This window comes from Miscanthus floridulus, chromosome 7, assembly GCF_019320115.1.
Source record: "Miscanthus floridulus cultivar M001 chromosome 7, ASM1932011v1, whole genome shotgun sequence".
Classification (NCBI taxonomy): domain Eukaryota; kingdom Viridiplantae; phylum Streptophyta; class Magnoliopsida; order Poales; family Poaceae; genus Miscanthus; species Miscanthus floridulus.
In genome coordinates, this window is record NC_089586.1 from 134,008,440 (window position 1) to 134,029,347 (window position 20,908).

Here is a 20,908-nt window from a genome sequence, read left to right on the forward strand (position 1 = left end):
GTAGTAGGCTTGTTATATATTGGTTAGGCATGTCTTTTGCTGATGTTTTGGTGATAAATGAAATGCCCACAATAGAGAAAGATTTGTTAGTAGTTTGTTAGTTTGATATTTTAGACCTCGCAAGTATCAACTAGAATTCTAGGCCTAGAAAACCACCAGGTGTGAAAACTACACCGAGACAACGTCGAACGCCATAGTGCCAACTCGCCGGATGCGTCGTTGAGACACGAATGTCACATGACATAGGGAGGACAAAACCTAGTGTGACATGTAAAAGAATAGAGAGAGTATACAGGTGTTTTTTTTGGTTAAGGGTTGGGTTGGACTCTGGAGCTCTAGGCTCTGAACGAATGAAATCAAGGGCTGGATGATGGTTGGGTAGGGGCAGTTACTAATCCTAGAGCCTTTTACCTATGTGCCATTATAAAAGATTCAAATGACCAATGTACCATTGAAATTTTGAAAAGTTTCTCGGTACCCATGCATGAAATTTTCTTTCCCTAGGTGCCACTTCCGTCACTTTACCGTTTGATTCTAACAGAGCTGGCTCCTAACTAGACCTAAAATTACTCTATTGCCCATCACTCTCTCTAGTCATTCCTCACTCTTTCTCTGCTTTGTTATCGAGTTCTCTCTCCACCTTAAGCCAAACCCTAAACAGGCTCTGAGGGAGGAGGCGGGTGGGCGTGGAAGAGTAGGCGGGCGCTGTATCTCATGTGGAGGAAGGAAGGCGGCACGTCCCCTATGTCTCACGCACGTAAGGGAGGGGCTAGGTGCGCCTTCGCATGGGCAGGGGCAGGGCACACGCTAGGCTCTCGTGAGCGGGGTGGGCAGGCACCGTAGAGGCCATAGAGCCTTCAAGCGCTGCCGGGGAGGTTGCAAGGGTGGGCTAGATCGCCTGAGGCTATAGGAGGCCCATCTCGTGCTGATTTGTTGCAGATTTTTAGAAAGGATGGTGGACGTGCGACTAGCTTGGCTTCCAGATGGGTGAGTTCTCGTTCCCTTGCTTTAATTGATGAACATTAGTGTCATGTTTGGTGTGGTTAGCATTGGATTAAACTGTGTAGATATGTATTTGTTCATCTGTAGGAATGACATCGAGACCAGTTTCAATCTAGAAACTAGGATAATTAGTCCAACTATGCGAGGACCATGGTATGGCATTAACAAAATTGTTGATTCAGACACCACAAATTTTAAAGATCTTGTTGCTGAAATTGTGAATGAGTTTCCTTGCGGGTATGGTGATGTAGTGAAGTTGTTCTATTTCTATGCTGATAGCAAGTCCAACATACAAATTCATTCAGACCAAGACTTAATGCATATGTTCTCGAAACATATAAGCTCCAAGTGTTGTTGCATGTCAATTGCATATCATAAACCTGATGCTGATCCACTAGAAATTCCACCATGGGACAATGTTGACATCCCATGCACCCCATCAATGTCAGCCCCTAGCTATGTAGAACCTAGCAAAGAAACTCAAACTAGGACTGCTACAGAACTAGATAATGACATGGTACATGCTGAGGATAATTATCTTATGAATCCTGAACCAGATAATGAACATGTGGGGGTTAATGAGGAAGGTTTATATATTGACATAGCACCTGCTTCTCATGCAAATGTTGACACAACTGAGAAAAGGGATGAAGATTATGATCCAGGTTCAAACTCTGAATCTGATTCTATGTCTGACTTCGATATGGATGCTGAGGTAGATGAGATTGTTAAGGATAGAGTGCCTTCTCACATCCCTGACGTTGCATACAACAAAGATGACCCTCCTATGGAAGAAGGGAGCATCTATCCAAACATGCATGAATTTAAGTTGGCTCTTGCAACACATGCTATCAAGAATGAATTTGAGTATAACATTAAAAAAAGTGAAACAGGGAGGTATCGAGTATACTGCACAAGATTGGTATATGGTTGTAAGTGGAGGATTCATGCATTGACAATGGGCGATAATATTACTGTACAGGTAATATCTTTGTTCATATTTTGTTCATATTTTATCACTAATATTTTGTTCATATTTCTGAATTAATTTTTCTGTTTCTAATTGAACTTTGTAGGTCAAGAAGAACCCTTCTCCTCATGTCTGTAATAGTACTAGGAGGAGTGGGAAAGTGAAGGGTGCTATCAAGTTTTGGATTTCTGAGAAGATTAAAGATTGGTTAGCGGAGGACCCAACTGTTGGGCCTATAGAACTTCAGAGAAGACTGAAGGATGATTACAAAGTCACTATCAGTTACAAGAGAGTGTATGATGGAAAGGAACTTGCTATGGAGGAGTTGTATGGTAACTAGATATGAAGTTTTGACAACTTATACAGGTTTAAGGCACAGATAGAACAATCCTGTCCTAGCAGCTCTGTTGTCATTGATCATCACATAATAGAGGATAAGATCAGGTTCAATAGGTTTTTTTTTCAATGAAACCTTGTGTTGAAGATTTCCTTAGAGGTTGTAGGCCTTATTTGGCTGTTGATAGTACATTCTTGACTAAAAAATTTAGAGGTCAGATATGCATTGCTTGTGCAGTTGATGGGCATAACTGGATGTACCCAGTTGCAATAGGAGTCATTGATTTTGAAACCAATGAAAACTGGATTTGGTTCATGGAGAGGCTTAAGGAAGCTATAGGTACCCCCACCTGGTCTGACCTTTTGCACAGATTGTGGTCAGGTAGTCATGACAGGAGTTAGTGAGGTATTCCCAAATGCAGAGCATAGAGAGTGCATGTGGCACTTGGTGCAGAATTTTAAGAAAATGTATAGTAGAAAAGTGTTTGATGAACATTTGTGGGCTTTTGCTTATTCTTGGAATTCATATATGTTTGAAAAGCATATCCAGGCCATGGCTGCAGCAAATCCGGCAGCAATATTGTACTTGCAGCAAAACCATATAAAACTATGGACAAGAAGTCAATACTCTACATTGCCAAAAGTTGACTATGTCACCAATAATTTAGCAGAAAGCTTCAACAATTGGATAAAAATGATAAGGGGATGCATCTAGATGACTTGATGGATACTATAAGACATAAGGTTCTTATCAAGTGGAACCAGAGGGAAAATTTGCAAATAAAATGGAAAGAAAAATTTTGCCACACATCATAACTAAGTTGAAGGAGCAAAGTAGGAACCTTGACATTGATGTTGTCACTAGCTCACTTGATAGGATTGCAGAGGTTATGGCAAGAGGAGGTTCTAGTTACAGGTTTGTTATCAACCAATAGGAAAGGACATGCTCATGCAGAGCATGGCAAGTTTTTGGATTACCATGTAAGCATGCAATTGTCTTCATCACCTCTATACCTGGAGAGAAGATAGAAGATCATGTGGATAGCTACTACTCTGTAGAGAGCTTCAGGGCTGCCTATGATGATAGAATCCCTGCTATACCAGACAAATCCATGTGGTCCAAAGCAGAACATGGTTTCTTCACGCATCCTCCATTGTTGAAGCCAACAGCTGGTAGGAGAAGGCAAAACAGATATAAGGGAGCAGTAGAGGGTAGCAGCAAAGGAGCCAAGGGTAGGCATCAGTGTCCAATCTGTCAGCAATATGGACATCATTGGTACACTTGTAAGGATGGTGACCCAACAGACATAGCAGCAATGCTTGCTGAAAGGTAACATAGAACCTAAACTTTGTAATTATTTTTACATGTTTACATTGTTACTAGCATATCTGTCCGTGCAGAGGTCCACCTAAAAAGAAGAAAAAGAAGATAGCACCAGCTACTACTGAGACCAGCATTGTGCCTGTAGCTCTTGCACAAAGGATGGTCTTTTCAGTTCTACCTACTGTTGCGGTCCTCATCAACTGTCGCAAAGAAACAAAAGAGTACTTCCAATACTTCAACTGCTGAGGCCAGTGACCCTTCTGTGAGGTAAGCTAATTTCCTATAATTGTCTTTTCACCACTTTAATAGGTTAACTAACTGTTTTTACTCACGTCTCCTTTTTTCAGAGGATCTGCAACAGGATCGAACCATCTAGATCCTTTGGCGATTACTTACCCTTTAGGATCAAGTGAGCAGCACACAGCTGACAAGAGCGCAAGTCAGCAGCAACACAAGAAGAAGAGGGCCATTCCGAAAAAAACTGACTCCAAACAAGGCTAGTCCAGCCATGTCAACCCGCAGCAAGGTCCCTAGCTCCCCTCCTAGTCCGGCCATGGGAACTAGAAGCAAGAAAAAACTTGATCTTTGATGAGTTTGTATCTCTATGGCATACTGCTTTTGTAGTACTTAAAGTCTGCATGACCAAACAATGTTTAAACTAGTAATGATGTTAATGTGATCATCTTTTGTCTTCAAACTGTACGTTGTAATCAAGCTGACTATGTACGTGGATGATAATTTTAGACCTCGTTTATGTCTGAATGTATTCCGTTTGTCATAATTGTAGAATTTTTATTTATTGGAATTGTCGCAATTGTTATATTTATTGGTTCTCATAATTGTCTAATTTATATATATTGGTTGTCGCAATTATCAAGAGTTTATATTTATTGGTTGTCGTAATTGTCGATTTTATATTTATTTGAGTTTTTATGTGCACACACATAAGTTGTCATAGTGGTATAAAGGAAAAGCGAAGTTTTTTACAACACGACAGTGGCACGAGAGGAAGGAGGGAAAATTTGATGATACCACAACTAAAGATAAAAGAGTCATTTCTGTTGGCCGTTAGCTGCTGACACCGGAAAACTTTTCGTTTTTTTACAGTATAATATCGATCTTTTATAATGCCACACGGTAAAAGGCTCTTCATCCTGATCCTGACCCAAACCGAAAAAAAAGGAAAGAGAATACAGAAACCAGTCGAGTCTGAGGACCTCCACCACCTCCAATGGCTCCATCTGTCTAGTCTGTACCTTCGGAGAGGGCAGGGCACACGGCAGACCGAGGCGGGGGCCGCCTCCGCATCGCCGCCTAGCTGGGTCGGTTTCCCCGCGATCTCAAGCTGGCTACCCCGCGCTCCTCCCACCATCTCTCCGCTGCCGCGGCGGCCGCGGCAGCGGGGGTCTCTTACCCCCCGCCGCTGCCCCCCACGCCGCCCAGCGCGGCGGCCTCGACGTCCGACATGGGCGCTGGCGGCGCAGCCAAGCAGATCGTCGATTCCCTCCTCGCCCGCTTCCTCCCGCTCGCCCGCCGCCGCATCGAGACCGCCCAGGCACAGGTCAGCTGCTCCCTCTCCCCACTTCGATTATGGATGATTCCACGATTCCATTTCCCACCCCATGCGGTCTCCTCTGGGCGTTGCCACTCCGCTGTTCAGAAGAGGCTCACCTGGCAATTAGGTGACAAGGCATCATGGCCATCGGTTGGATTCGAGATCGCGGCGCTACCATTACCATTACCGACTGTTGTGGCAAGGCTTCCCACCATTCAGGGATTTCTGGCTAACTTCTTCCTTCTCCAGTCCCTTGTCCTGCACTCGCGAATTCCATATCATGTTACTCTCTGCTCCCTTGCATGTCAAGTGCTACTCTACAATCGTTCCATTTCTGCCGCCTCATGTATATTGCATACACTGCGGGCATTATTCATGCCCTACCAACAGTATCTGCAGACATTGATGCCACACAACACTAACAATTGGGATGTGATTCTCTTGGCATGATATTGTTTCTTTCAACTCCTGTAACAATGTAAAGTTCTCCATAATTTGGCCTGTCACAACATGATCCAACACACAGCTGCAAATTGGAATCACTCTACTGAGATGCTTGTCCCTTCATTCTTTTTCATTGGTATGATGCTTTGGTTTGTCAAGACAACCAACACCTGTGGTACTGTTATAAAAAAAAACACAAAACGCCTGTGGCACTGAGAGTGAATAACCTAGGAACCTAGCCACTCCGAATCAATGTGCTGCTGTCCTTACTCCTCACAGCAGAAGGCAATAGTTGCTCACAAGATGCACCTCGAGTTCACCTGTAACAGTTCCTCATCATCTGCGCTAAACTTCTTACCAAAGATACCACACCACGGTCAACCTTACCACAAGCATACTGTAAATACTTTCTTCTTTACCTTTAGCTATTTTGCGCCGGTCCCCAACAATAATAATGGGAAAAAAACTTATTTGTATCTTCCGTTGAAAGTTTCCCCAAAATGTGTTCAGTCTCTGTCTAATATTAGTATTCTTGTCAACTGGTGTTCGATTAGAGGTCTTAAAATTTTGTTGACATGCTTTATGTTTATTTGATCATAGCTTTAGTGGCTCATGTTGGGTTTCATCTCGAGCCTACGTAAGCTTGCCTGGGACTAAAATGCTTTGTTGTTCTTTAGAGTTTATAGGCTCAGTTATAATTTGGTGGTAGAAGACTTAAGTTGATAAATTGTCCTTTAATGGGCCATGCCGAGCTAGTTAGGTTGTTTCCTTCTGAAAAAACTTAATAAAATACTGACCTTGATATGTACATCCTTTATAGGCATAGTATCCTAGTTACATACAAGATGTGCTTGATTCATTTAGGGAGGTTATACACCTTTTTCATATAGCAGGGAGGGGATCAAGATTGCAAGATGGGTAGAACCTTAATCTAGACATAACTTACATATGTAGTTGGGTAGCTCAAGGTAGTACTGTTTCCTCTACGCATGTAGTTACCAACCATATGGGCATGATGCCAAATTATAGTTGGTCTGTTATTGGGTACAGCATTTTAAGTAAAACACAAACTATATCCAGTTCTGTTCTAATTTTGAGAATGACAGGATGGGCAATACCTCCGGCCATCGGATCCTAGTTATGAGCAAGTATTGGATTCTCTTGCCATGGTTGCTAGACACACACCTCTACCTCTTTTGGAAGCTCTTCTTCGGTGGAGAGAAAGGTGTGCTGATTAAACTATGTTAAAAACTCCACCCTTACAATATTATTAGGTTTGAATTATTTAGCATTGAGCTCTTTGCCATCCTTTCCCTTTTACTGAAATTTGTTCATAATTGGTTGGCAGTGAATCCCCAAAAGGTGCTCACGATGCATCAACATACCAAAAGAAGGTTTGTTATCTATTAACCATTTATTTTTGTAACAAGGACCACTTTATTTCCTGCTGTCATTTGTATATTAATAAAAAACACCAGACACGCATACTGTAAATTATAGCATAGCTGCAAGTAGTCAGTGGAATTACTTTTCATTGTTATACTACGTTACACGGATACGTGAGGTTGGCCACGTATACCGTATCGGATACGTATCTGATACGGATACGCAGTGGATACGCGGCAGATACGTATCCGTGAAGTATCGGCAAAAAAAAAAATAAAACTAAATTCCGATACGTGGATTGATACGTATCCAAGCTGTTTGGGTGTTTGCGATACGGCCTAGCCCACCCACCACTGACCTGCGATATACTATGGCCTATCCCACACGCACTGGGTGGGCTACTCGCCAGCCACGCGCCGCGCCGCACCCGCGCTGGCGAGGTCCGTCTGCATCTGAGTCGGGCGGGCTGCCCGCCGGCCACGCGTCGTGCCGCACCCCGCGCTGGGCGAGCTCTGCGCTGGCGAGGTCCGCGTGCTGCATCCGCGCCGGGCGGGCCGCCCGCTGGCCACGCGCTTGGGGTGGAGTGGGGCGCAGCCATGGTCGCTCGGCTGCCTGTGCCGAGAGGGACCTCGGTCACCGGCTTGGGAGGAGGAAGGCATGGCGCCGGTGGAGGAGGAGCTGCGAGGAGCAGGCCAGCAGGAGCGCAGTCGCGCAGACGTCTGATTGAAGGGGCACCGTGTGGGGAAGAATGTTGGGGGAGAGAAAGAAGATTCAAAAATCTGATCTTGGGCCCAGCTAAGCACAGGCAGGGAAGACTTGCTGTACATTTATATGCCAAAAATACCCCTCCAATTGCCAGCACAGGTAGAAGTAGCAACTAGAAGCTGTGAAATGATTGGAGTAGTCTCCAGAGAGCATCCATACATACGCTGCCAATAATTTTAATGTCCTTTATTATTATTTTTTATAAAAAATAATAAAACATATCCACGTATCAGGTTTCCTCAAAAAATGGCGTATCCGCGTATCCGTATCTGTCCGATACCGATACACGTATCCGTATCCGTGCTGCTTAGTTGTTATAAGTAATTGCATCCTCTTGTTACCAATTTTCATAGTTTCTTTTGCCCTTACTCAGCTTGCTGTTGAGTGCATATTCTGTTCAGCCTGCATTCGGTTTGCTGAGTATTGTCCGCAAGAGGGAATAACAGGTTGTTACTTTTCCCCTTTTTTGCTTCTTTAAGTTCTTTGCAGAGTTACTTTTCGAAGTAGTTGACTGACATCTTGCACTTTCTAATTTGTCTAGAGAAACTTTGGATTGGCTTAGAAAGTTTCGTATTTGATTGGCTAATTAATGCAGACAGGTAAGGTTTAACTGCCTTTCCTAACATGTTTCTTGTATGGTAAAAGTATCACAAATCTAGTATAACAGTTTGTATTTGTGGCCAATTTTATTCTGGCATTTCATTAAAAAATGTTAATTCAATAAATGATTGCTGTCTTGTTTCAATGACATTCACCTGTTATTTCAATGGCATTCGCCTATTTTCTGAGTCCTGTCATTGCGTTTGCTTTCCTTTTTAATTGCAGCTTCAACTTATATACTTGTGGAAGCTAATTTTGCCTCCTGCCTTCTATACTTTCTTCAGGGTTGTGAGCCAAGTAGAGTATCCTTCATTGGTTGATTTGCGAGGTCTACTCTTAGATCTTGTTGCACAGCTTTTAGGAACTTTATCACGCATAAGGTATACTTCTTACATTATTGACTTCTATGGGTAAAGGGGGAGGGAGATGTCTATATAACTGAAAATATCACTTGAATCTGTTGCATCGTGTATAAGTTGCTGAGACCTATGATGTTTTATTCTTACAGGTTCAGTTCTGTGACAGAAAGGTTTTTCATAGAGCTTAATGTGCGGCGTATTGATTCACATTCACTTGCTCTTAGAAGCGAGACACTCAGCATAATCAACGGGATGCGCTACCTTAAATTGGGGGTATGATATGCAAAAACTTCTCCGGTGTTTTATAGTTTCAAATTTTCAATATTTGTATTTGTTGATAGGATATTGGTAAGGATGAAAGGCACGACTGGACCAAACTGTTTGAAGAATTATGTTCATGATTGATGTTGTGGTTTACTTAGATGCACCCAACCACCTATGCTTCTTTTTATGTACACTGGATCTAGAACTTGTGCAGCCATAATTTGTATTATAATAAGAAGTTATTGTTTATATAAGAACACCGAGAATATTTGTGACCTGTTCATTTTCTCATCTGCAAATTAATGTTTGGTCGATAAAATGGCCATGTGGAACGCTTCGAATTGTGCATTTCAAACTTATGGCTAGCGGTATAGACAACATTTTGATTCCTGAAGCTCATTACCTTTTTCAGGTGAAGACAGAGGGTGGGCTAAATGCTTCTGTATCCTTTATTGCAAAAGCAAATCCTCTAAATCGTCCTCCCAACAAAAGAAAGAGTGAATTGCAACATGCTTTGTGCAACATGCTCTCAAGTATACTTGCCCCACTTGCGGAGGGTGGAAAAGATCATTGGCCTCCACTTGGTGTCGAACCTGCATTGTCACTTTGGTATGACGCTGTTGCACGAATAAGAGTCCAGCTCATGTATTGGATGGATAAGCAGAGCAAGCATGTTGCTGTAAGTTGATGCAATGATATTTTAGTTATGTAATTGATATTGCATCTGTACAAACAGTATGCATTAGCTTTGCTATAGTGTGGTGCCTGTCATTCTCTTTGGGTGGCTCTGAAAATGGTTCTTTATTAGTCTTTTCTTTTGCTTAAATCAGGCCCTTTTCTAATTTATTTTGCACAAGTTTCAAGTAATCCAACACTATAAGTTTTTGACCCTTCATATTGTGTATGTCTTTATGTTGGATAGGTGATAAAATTCCTTGCATCATCCTAAGCACTTCCTGAAACATTTAATTTCGTACCTAGGGACCCAATATTTCAACCATGCTTCATACTTAGGGTTATCTGATCAAGTATTTGATGAAATAATGTAAAGCTAGCTATGTTATATAGGGCCCATTTGGCACAGCTCTAGCTCTGAGATCTATGCTGGATCTGTAGTTTGTAGACTAAATTGAAGTGGTTTAAATTTTTTTATTTAATCTAAAATATAAACAAAATGGGTCGTGTAAATGCACTTAGCATGCCTGCAGCTCCAGATCCAGGATTTCTTAGAGCTACTGGTAACCAGCTCTGCCAAACAGGGCCATAGTTACTTGCCTGCTTACAGTAGGACCACAGCTCGCTTCAAACTTATTGCACACTTAATTGGAGATAACAAGGATTTTAATGTCATAGGAATGAAATAATGTAAAAGTTATTTGTAAAGTTGAGCATGTTAAGCTTTAGTGATGTGTGAACAAAGCAACAAGCTCCTTACTCTCTCTCTCTCTCTCTCATTATTTTGGTGTATAACATTGTTAATATATGATGCTGAACCTTTATTCCAGGTTGGTTTTCCACTTGTTACCCTTCTACTTTGTCTTGGTGATGCCAATGCATTCAACTCTAATTTTTCCCAGCATATGGAGATCCTGTATAAGTATCTCAAGGTGATGTTTCTGTAAACATGTGATATGATTACAAACATAAATTCATGTGATGATATCATAATATTTCATCACTGAAAATCATTTTCAATTTTTCTGATCTCTGAAACTTAATGTTCTTCCTTTGGAATGCTTTTTAGAATAATTCTGATTTATCAATTATCATACAGGACAAGAACCATCGATCAATGGCTTTGGATTGTCTTCATCGGCTAGTAAAATTCTATTTGAATATTTATGCGGATTACCAACCTCGAAATCATGTTTGGGACTATTTAGACAGTGTAACCTCTCAATTACTGACCGTTCTGAAGAAAGGCTTGCTGACCCAAGATGTGCAGCATGATAAACTTGTTGAGTTTTGTGTGACCTTAGCTCAGAGCAATCTGGATTTTGCAATGAATCATATGATCCTGGAATTATTGAAACCAGATAGTTTAAGTGAAGCTAAGGTTGTTGGTCTTAGGGCTTTGCTCGAGATAGTTGTTTCTCCATCAAATCAACAAATTGGCTTGGATGTTTTGCAAGGTAACCTGGCACTGGTAATATTTTGCAAGGCTTTGATGATGTTGTTTAAGAAGGGCAGGCCTGGTGCAGTGGTGAGAGCTCTCTCACTGAGTCACCAGGTCGCGGGTTCGAAGCAGCCTCTCCGCAGATTTTGCGGGGGGAAGGCTTGCCTGGGTTTTTCCCTTCCCCAGACCCCACTCATGTGGGAGCCTCCGGCACTGGGTCTGCCCCTTTTTTTGATGATGTTGTTTAACCAAGTTTTGTATGTACGGTAAGTGTGTACTTTTTAATTTCAGTGTCTGGTATTGGGCACTATATTCCAAAGGTGAAGTCAGCAATTGAGTCAATACTAAGGTCTTGCAACAAGGCATATAGCCTAGCACTTCTCACATCATCAAAGGCTACAATAGGTATGCTGCTATATCTCATTATATGTAGCAAAAATTTGGAATTATTCGGCCAATGCTGTTGTTACTGTGTATTTATTTGGACAACTCTCTAGAAACTGTTGCATTAATTATAAAAAAGACGACCAGTTTGTAATATCCTAATATAGTTCATCATTTTCCTGTTCACTCTGATTTCTAATATTAATATTTTCAGATAATGTAACCAAGGATAAATCTCAGGGATCACTCTTCAGGTCTGTGCTTAAATGTATCCCATACTTGATAGAAGAGGTGGGCCGTAATGATAAAATGACTGAGATTATACCTCAGCATGGCATAAGTATTGACCCTGGTGTTCGTGAAGAAGCAGTGCAAGTGTTGAACAGGATCGTACGTTGCCTGCCTAATCGTAGGTTTGCTGTGTTGAAAGGAATGGCCAATTTTATCCTAAAACTTCCTGATGAATTTCCTCTTTTAATTCAAACGTCACTTGGTCGCTTGGTGGAGCTGATGCGTTTGTGGAGAGTATGCCTATCTGAGGAGGCTTTGGTAAAAGACATGCAATATGGTAGGCGTTCTAGTATAGGAGGGGATGCACTACAGAGGTCTCCTTTCCATAGGTCCAGGGATGTATCTGAATTTCGCGCCTCAGAAATGGATGCAGTTGGCCTTGTCTTTCTCAGTTCTGCTGATGTTCAAATAAGGCTCACTGCCCTGGAGTTACTGCGATGTGTTCGAGCACTGCAAAATGATCTCAGGGATTACTCAGCAAATGAATTGGGTGACAATAAACTGAAACTTGAACCAGAGCCAATATTTATCATAGATATCATAGAGGAGAATGGGGTGAGTGCTTCTTCTTTCTTGTGCATTTTTCATGTTTTATTTTCTTTGAACCGCCAGAAGTTGGAATGTTGGAGGTTCTTAGGAAAGGAAACATATACAAGAGTAAATTTTCTCTTTCCTCCTAAACCCCCTTGGAGTTCTGATGTTCCTGTGAGCTTTAGATTTCATTAGCACAAGTGTTGTCATCAAACTGTTCGTTTTTTTTCACAATCCCTGATCACACAAGGATGCCTTAGAGTATGGTTTTCTTTATTAATTCGCAGGAAGACATTGTTCAAAGCTGTTATTGGGATCCGGGACGACCTTATGATCTAAGACGTGAAATGGACCCTATTCCTTTGGATGTGACTCTTCAATCCATTTTGGAGAGTGTAGATAAAAACAGATGGGCTCGCTACCTCAGTGAAATTGTGAAATATGCAGCTGAACTTTGCCCGAGCTCTGTGCAGGATACAAGGCATGAACTCTGGTCTTTTCTGGAACTTCTGCACGCACAATTCAATATGATAAATGCAACTGTGCCTTCTTTATTTCCTTCCATTGTCAACTTTGACCTTATTTTCCGAAGTTCAATTAGGCACTGGCTTTTCTGCATTCTGTGCTATTAAAAAGTTTACCACAAAAACTTGTAGTAACATCTTTGGCAGAAGCTCAGAATGTGAGCATGACTAGGTGCCATGATGGGTGTACTTATGGAGAGTTGACTGAGAGCCTAACATAGTAACATGTTCAATGGAACTGAATACTGATAGACATAGCTTTCCTTCGTTTATTTGGTGATTTGTTGGGGAAAATATTCAGTGCAAACTACATCTTCGGTACAATCGTGAAACCCCACTAGAAAAACACACTAAGGAGTTCTAAAAAAGGAAATCATGCACAACCATAGTGCATCTATGGATGTACATTGCCACAAAATTTGAGATTCGAACTCATTTTGTGAAAAAACATACGAAAACAAAAAATTTCAGGTGCACATGTTCAACAGCTAAGTGTCGCGGAAATGCGTATGTTGCGTTGGATTTGCGGTCATACAAGAAGCGATCGAGTTCGGAACGATGATATACGTGAGAGATTAGGGGTTGCGCCAATTGAAGAAAAGCTTGTCCAACACCGGTTGAGATGGTTTGGACATGTGCAACGGAGACCTCCAGATGCACCGGTGCGTAGTGGAATCCTAAGTCAGGATAGTAACGTGAAGAGAGGCAGAGGAAGACCGAAGTTGACTTGGGTAGAGGCAATAAAAGGAGACTTGAAAGGATGGAATATACCCAAAGACTTAGCCTTAGATAGGAGTGCTTGGAAGACAGCTGTTCACGTGCCTGAACCTTGATTGCTTCTGATGGGTTTCAACTCTAGCCTACCCCAACTTGTTTGGGACTTAAAGGCTTTGTTGTTGTTGTTGTGTTGTTGTTGTTGTGAGTTTGAATCTCAAATTTTGAGTCAATATACATCCATAGATGCACTATGGATGTGCATGGATTCAATTTTTTTGAGAACTCCTAAGTATGTTTTTCTACGGGATATTCACGATTCCACCGAAGATGTGGTTTGCACTAAATATTTTCCCGATTTGTTGTGGCACAAAATATAGTTTCCTAGAAAACAGTTACACCCTTTCTTTCAAACCCAAGCATTTTTCCTTTTTAATTATTTCCTACATCTTTTGAGAACTGATTGGTGCTTTTACTGATTTCATTTTTCTCAAAATTTAATTATATTGCTATGTTCTCATTCCATAGAAACACTATTTTCTGCATTCATTTGATAATTTGATTGTTCATTGTATGATCAGCTATAATTGGTATCTTATTAACTTTACTGCAAAACTCCACAGATTAGAGGTTATTAGAAGACTTGAACAGATTACTCCTGCTGACCTCGGTGGAAAGGCTCAGCAATCACAAGATTCTGAAACTAAACTTGACCAATGGTTGATATATGCCATGTTTGCATGCTCTTGTCCACCTGATATTAGAGAAGAATTTAAAATCAAATCAGCAAGAGAAGTCTTCCATATGATTTTTCCATCATTGCGTCATGGTTCAGAAGCATATGCAGTAAGTTAATGCAATGATTAATTTTGCATGGTTTATCTTGCCTTGCATATTACATTGCAATTGCATATACTGCAGTTTGTTCTTGTCCTTCCCTTCCAGATTCTTTGTTTGGCTGCGACAATATTGTTTTCCTGTGTGGTGAAATCATATTAAATATATTCACTTTTGGCATATTGTACAATTAGCTGATTAGTGTTGACTCCACAAGTCCACATACACTGAAATTGTTTTTGATGCTTTCTGCAGCTTGCTGCTACAACTGCCCTTGGCCACTCACATTTAGAAGTATGTGAAATCATGTTTGGTGATCTGGCATTATTGATTGAGGAGGTGTCATCAGAAACGGAAGGAAAACCCAAATGGAAGGTACAGAGGCTTAACTTTCTTCCTAAAGTTAATGTATTAGTGAAATTTATATTGAATTAATTAGGTATGAATGTTAATTTCGCTGCCTTCTTTCAAGGGAGGTCATATGTTGCTGCAAAAACTAACTGTTGCTCTTCGCCTTGCATCTTTTTTTTTTGAGACATAGTATAGACATCACCCCCACCCCCCTGTGATCTCCTACCGGAGATTGGGACTTGGAGATTGTTGGGCACATCGCGTAACGTTGAGTGCATATCCGCTTAGATGTCATCAAGATCTCAATACATACCTTTTGCAGTACTTGTCCATATTCTTGGGAAATGTTGTTCAAAGTGTTTGTTCATCGAGAAAATCAAATATTTTTCTGTTCTCTACTTTAATTTTGTGAGAGGTTAAGTGGTGGTAGCGTTTCACTTAGGAGCAAATAGTAATTTCTTTTGATGTTTTTTCCTTGATTTAGTGCTTCCTTGGTTTATGTCCATGGTGGGTTAGTGGGCTTATTAGTTATACATGGTGAAACAAAGTGAGGGTTCAGCCCATGTCTACTAGTCTCTCTGTTCTTTTTTATTTCATGTTTAAACTCGTACATATTAACAAAAATTCACAATGTAACCTTGTGCCCCTATTAAAGGCATGTCTATTTCTAGCTCATTAAATTCTTCCGAGTCCTATAAATGTACTGCAAACTAAACAATGCTAGTACCCTTTCGGAGGAATTAACTTTTTTTTTTCCTGAATCCCGTGAAGCTATAACATCAAATAAAAGGGACTATCTTTTTGGTTCCTATGAATTTCTGACTGAATAGTGTCACCTTGACCTTGTATTGCAACTTGTAGAATATGCTACTTATTCTGGTAGGGATGCAAGTTCAAACTATTTTGGTTAAATGAACTAGAATGGCATTTCCGTAGTTTGAGGGGAGTGGAAAATTGAACTAGAATGACATTTAACTGTAATTATTTAGCTGACCCGAAAACACCATTGGGTACCCACTTGCATCCGTATATTCTTGTCATCTCTATGTTCATTGCTTGACAAGGTGCATCACCACCTGTGAAATAAATTGAAACAAAAGAGGATTATAGGCACAGTTCTTCAAATACTCTTTCTGATGGCTACTTGTGTTTGGTTCAGCAGAATCCTAGGTCCCGCCGTGAGGATCTGCGCACTCATGTTGCGAATATACATCGAATGATAGCTGAGAAGGTTTGGCCTGGGATGCTTAGTCGGAAACCTGTGCTGCGCCAGCAGTTTTTGAAGTTCATTGAAGAAACATACCGCCAAATTACTATTTCCTTGGCCGATAGCTTTCAAGACTTGCAGCCTCTGCGATACGCATTAGCATCTGTTCTGAGATACCTAGCTCCAGAATTTGTTGATGCGAAAGCTGAGTGGTTTGACAACAGAATACGTAAGAGGCTTTTTGATCTTGTCCTTACCTGGAGTGAGGATTCTGGTAGTTCATGGGGACAGGAAAGCAGCAGCGACTATCGTCGTGAAATTGAGCGATATAAAAGTAACCAACATATGAGGTCAAGGGAATCGCTTGACAAACTTGCATTTGACAGGGAAATGGCTGAACAGTTAGAAGCTATTAACTGGGCTTCTATGAATGCCATTGCTTCATTGCTTTATGGGCCTTGTTTTGATGATAATGCAAGAAAGATGTCTGGCCGGGTGATATCATGGATTAATAGTTTATTCATGGAACCATCTGCAAGAGCACCTTTTGGGCATTCACCAGTTGATCCGCGAACACCGTCATATTCAAAGCATACTGACGGCGGACGTTTTGGTGGGAGGGACAAGCAGAAAACTAGCCACTTGCGACTCCTCTTAGCAAAAAACGCGTTGAAGAATATTTTGCAGACAAATTTGGACTTGTTTCCTGCTTGCATAGATCAGGTAAGTTTAGCTTATATTTCTCATGTCTACTTTCTCAATATCTTGGCAGGTAGACTAAATACACACCTGCAATGTCATTCGTATCATATGAATCATGAAATAGTCACATCAGCTCTAAAAATTATTCATGCTAAAGTTTTCTTCTCAAAACAATGCATAAATTAATTGTTGATCTTATTGACTGCTTTATCCTCCACAAATTTACACTTGAAAGTTTTTTCTTTCCTTTTTTGGCCTCTTGATTTATGGTTTGTTATCTCCTTCAAGAAGTGCTTTTCTTTTGGGCAAATCATTCTTGGAGGATTGTGTTACTGTTGCAGTATCTCATTTTGATCTGAAAGTAAATGATATGTTGTCACTTCTCAATGACTTGGGCATTATTCTATTTATATGCTTGCTACCAGCTGTTAAATCTCAACGGTGCTGATGTTTTGTCAATAATTTGCAGTGCTACTCTCCAGACCCTCAAATAGCAGATGGCTATTTCAGTGTTCTGGCTGAAGTCTACATGCGCCAAGAGATTCCAAAATGTGAAATCCAGAGACTTGTGAGCTTGATCCTCTACAAGGTGGTTGATCAGACAAAACTAATCCGTGACAGTGCCCTCCAGATGTTGGAGACACTCTCTCTTCGCGAATGGGCTGAAGACGATACTGATGGTGTTGGGCATTACCGGGCTTCTGTTGTTGGCAACCTCCCAGATTCCTACCAACAATTCCAGTATAAGTTGTCCTCAAAGCTTGCCAAGGACCATCCTGAGCTCAGTGAGCATCTGTGCGAGGAAATAATGCAGCGTCAGCTTGATGCAGTGGACATTATTGCACAACATCAGGTCCTTACATGCATGGCTCCTTGGATAGAAAATCTCAACTTTGTGAGACTGAAGGAATCTGGCTGGAGTGAGAGGTTACTGAAAAGTCTTTATTATGTGACATGGAAACATGGTGATCAGTTTCCTGATGAGATTGAGAAACTTTGGAGCACTGTGGCAAGCAATACTCGCAATATCATCCCAGTTTTGAACTTCTTGATCACCAGAGGGATTGAGGACTGTGATGCCAATCCATCAGCAGAGATCACTGGTGCATTTGCTACTTATTTTTCTGTTGCGAAGCGTGTTAGCCTATATCTTGCTCGGATCTGCCCACAACAGACCATTGATCACTTGGTCTGCGAGCTATCTCAGAGAATGCTCGAGGACAACGAAGAACCAGTCAGGCCTGGGAAAGTTGATATCTCTGCAAATGTCGTATTGGAGTTTTCTCAAGGGCCTACTGCCTCTCAGGTTGCAACAGTTGTCGATAGCCAGCCTCACATGTCCCCCCTTCTTGTTCGTGGTTCCCTTGATGGTGCAGTTAGAAATGTCAGTGGAAACCTGAGCTGGCGGACATCTGCAGTTACCGGCCGAAGTGTATCTGGCCCACTGAGCCCGTTGGCTCCTGAGGTAAGCATTCCAAACCCAACGGCAGGCCGATCAGGCCAGCTACTTCCAGCGTTAATGAATATGTCGGGGCCGTTGATGGGTGTTCGAAGCTCTGCTGGTAATCTGAGGAGCCGCCATGTTTCCAGAGATAGTGGTGACTACTACTTTGATACCCCAAACTCAACAGATGATTTTTTGCATCAAGGGGGCAGTGGAATTCACGGGATCAATGCCAATGAGCTCCAGTCAGCATTACAAGGGCACCAACACTTGCTTTCACGTGCTGACATAGCTTTGATTCTTCTGGCTGAAATTGCTTATGAAAATGATGAAGACTTCCGTGAAAATTTACCTCTGTTGTTCCACGTCACATGTGTTTCGATGGATAGCTCAGAAGACATTGTGCTCGAGCATTGCCAAGATTTGCTCGTGAATCTCCTGTATTCATTGGCTGGCCGTCATCTTGAACTGTATGAGGTTGAAAGTAGTGAAAGAGAGAATAAGCATCATGTGGTGAGCTTGATAAAATACATTCAGTCTAAAAGGGGCAGCCTGATGTGGGAGAACGAGGATCCTACCCTTGTCCGGACCGAACTTCCTAGCGCTTCACTCTTATTGGCACTTGTGCAAAGCATGGTTAGTGCTATTTTCTTCCAGGGGGACCTTCGTGAGACTTGGGGTTCTGAAGCTCTTAAGTGGGCCATGGAGTGCACATCTCGTCACCTGGCATGTCGGTCGCACCAGATATACCGTGCGTTACGTCCCAGTGTTAAAAGTGATAGCTGTGTATTGCTTCTGAGATGCATCCACAGATGCTTGGGGAATCCTGTTCCAGCTGTTCTAGGTTTTGCGATGGAGATATTGTTGACTTTACAGGTCATGGTTGAAAACATGGAACCTGAGAAGGTTATACTTTATCCACAGCTCTTTTGGGGCTGCGTTGCACTGATGCACACCGACTTTGTACACATCTACTGCCAGGTGCTTGAGTTGTTTTGTAGGGTAATTGATCGCTTGACATTCCGTGACCGGACAACAGAAAATGTGTTACTCTCAAGCATGCCGCGTGATGAGTTTGACATCAATGGGTATGCAAGTGACCTCCACAGGCTGGAGTCTAGAACTACTTCAGAGAGACTGTTATCTGTGGCTGAGACTGGGAAGGTCCCTGCTTTTGAAGGGGTGCAGCCGCTGGTGCTGAAAGGGCTCATGTCCACTGTTAGCCATGGATCTGCAATTGAGGTGCTATCTAGGATCACTATACCTACGTGTGACTCTATATTTGGGAGCCCTGAGACAAGGTTACTGATGCACATCACAGGCCTTCTTCCATGGCTTGGTTTGCAGCTCACGAGGGAACGTGAAGTACCTTCCCTCGGGTCAGCTTCGCCACTGCAAGAACAGAACCAGAAAGCTTACTATGTGGCATCCAATATCTCAGTATGGTGCCGTGCCAAGTCTCTGGACGATTTGGCTGAAGTGTTCAGAGCATATTCCTTTGAGGAAATCATGTCGTTGGAAGATCTGTTTGCACGAGCTTCGCCACCAATCTGTGCAGAGTGGTTCCCTAAGCACTCATCTTTGGCCTTTGGGCACCTGCTGAGGCTCCTGGAGAGAGGCCCTCTGGATTACCAGCGGGTGATTCTTCTGATGCTTAAATCGCTGCTGCAGCAAACCCCTGTGGATCCGTCCCAGATACCCCAGGTGTACAACGTCGTGTCTCAGCTGGTGGAGAGCACATTATGCTCGGAGGCACTGAACGTGCTGGAGGCGCTGTTACGGAGCTGCAGCGGCGTGGCTGGCGGGCAAGGCGAGGAGGCTGGATTTGGCGAGAATGGGCATGGGACCGGGGAGAAGGTCCTCCAGAGCATGCTGCTTCCTCAGTCGTCTTTCAAGGCTAGGAGCGGACCGCTGCAGTATGCCGCGGGGTCGGGGTTCGGATCCTTGATGGGGCAAGGCGGCGGCGGTGGCAGCAGCAGCGCCCCAGATAGCGGGTTGGTGGCACGGGATGTAGCGCTGCAGAACACCCGGCTGCTGCTTGGGCGAGTTCTTGATACCTGCGCGCTTGGGCGCAAGAGGGATCACAAGCGGCTGGTGCCCTTTGTGGCAAACGTCGGGTAAGACAAGACCATATATAGCGGCACAATTTTGACTGGGCAGCAGAGCAGAGCAGAGCAGCGCGGTTTGTGATTGGGTATGGTGCAAGGTGACACGCAGATAGACGTGGCTCTAGTAGCTGTAAGCCTGTAAGTAAGGCTGCAGTTCAGTGTACAGTTTTGGGAAGTATTTGTTTATTTATTAATTATTGTTTTGTTATGTTTTGTTGAGGGAGGCAGTGTGTGTGTATGTAATTGAAAACCAATTATGGACATGGGTGGCATGCCATCCTTTAGTAGGATCTTTCCCCGCTTGTGGTTGTGGAAAGGAGCAGAAATTGAGGATGAAACACAAGTCCTTGACAGGCTCCTTGTGTGGTGTGGATATGATGAGTCACGGTCACAGTGTAGTGTGGGGATGGATGGAAGAGGAAAGTTGCTTTCTAATTCCGGGCACCTTCCTTATCTTGTTGTCATAACCGTCCGACTCCGGTGACCGGTGGTGGGCGTCTGGATCTCGCATCGCATCCTGACGTGGAATTCACCGCGACGAGTTTGAAGTCACTGTGACTGTAATCCGGTGGTGGGGTACACCTTTCTCGCTTTCAATCACGGCACGGCTCGGCACAGCACAGCACAGGGCTAATTGTTCCGTTTGGTATTATTTTCGTTTCTCATCATAGCGAAAGTTATTTATTTATTATTA

The 20,908-nt window shown here is 42.5% G+C and overlaps 1 protein-coding gene across 2 annotated transcripts; it reads left to right on the forward strand.

The window, feature by feature from the left end:
* Nucleotides 1-4,802: 4,802 nt before the first annotated feature.
* On the forward strand, nt 4,803-20,665 carry LOC136468082 (uncharacterized). Of its 2 annotated transcripts, none has more exons than XM_066466946.1 (17): nt 4,803-5,193; nt 6,738-6,856; nt 6,980-7,025; nt 8,156-8,228; nt 8,324-8,381; nt 8,667-8,762; nt 8,891-9,014; nt 9,418-9,684; nt 10,511-10,612; nt 10,780-11,137; nt 11,413-11,526; nt 11,720-12,351; nt 12,615-12,808; nt 14,189-14,411; nt 14,658-14,777; nt 15,913-16,683; nt 17,132-20,665. In XM_066466946.1, the coding sequence occupies exons 1-17, from the start codon at nt 5,098-5,100 to the stop codon at nt 20,225-20,227; spliced, it is 6,489 nt and encodes a 2,162-aa protein (XP_066323043.1). In that variant the 5' UTR covers nt 4,803-5,097; the 3' UTR covers nt 20,228-20,665. The 2 variants fall into 2 exon arrangements, with proteins under 2 accessions (XP_066323043.1, XP_066323045.1); XM_066466948.1 differs by having other exon boundaries at nt 15,916-16,683.
* Nucleotides 20,666-20,908: the final 243 nt, after the last annotated feature.

Excerpts from the sequence above, each read along its gene's own strand:
- LOC136468082 (XM_066466946.1), top strand. The coding sequence starts at position 5,098 with ATGGGCGCTGGCGGCGCAGCCAAGCAGATCGTCGATTCCCTCCTCGCC. Across the intron at positions 6,857-6,979 it reads CTTCTTCGGTGGAGAGAAAG|TGAATCCCCAAAAGGTGCTC; the intron begins GTGTGCTGATTA and ends ATTGGTTGGCAG. Across the intron at positions 14,778-15,912 it reads AAGGAAAACCCAAATGGAAG|CAGAATCCTAGGTCCCGCCG; the intron begins GTACAGAGGCTT and ends TGTTTGGTTCAG.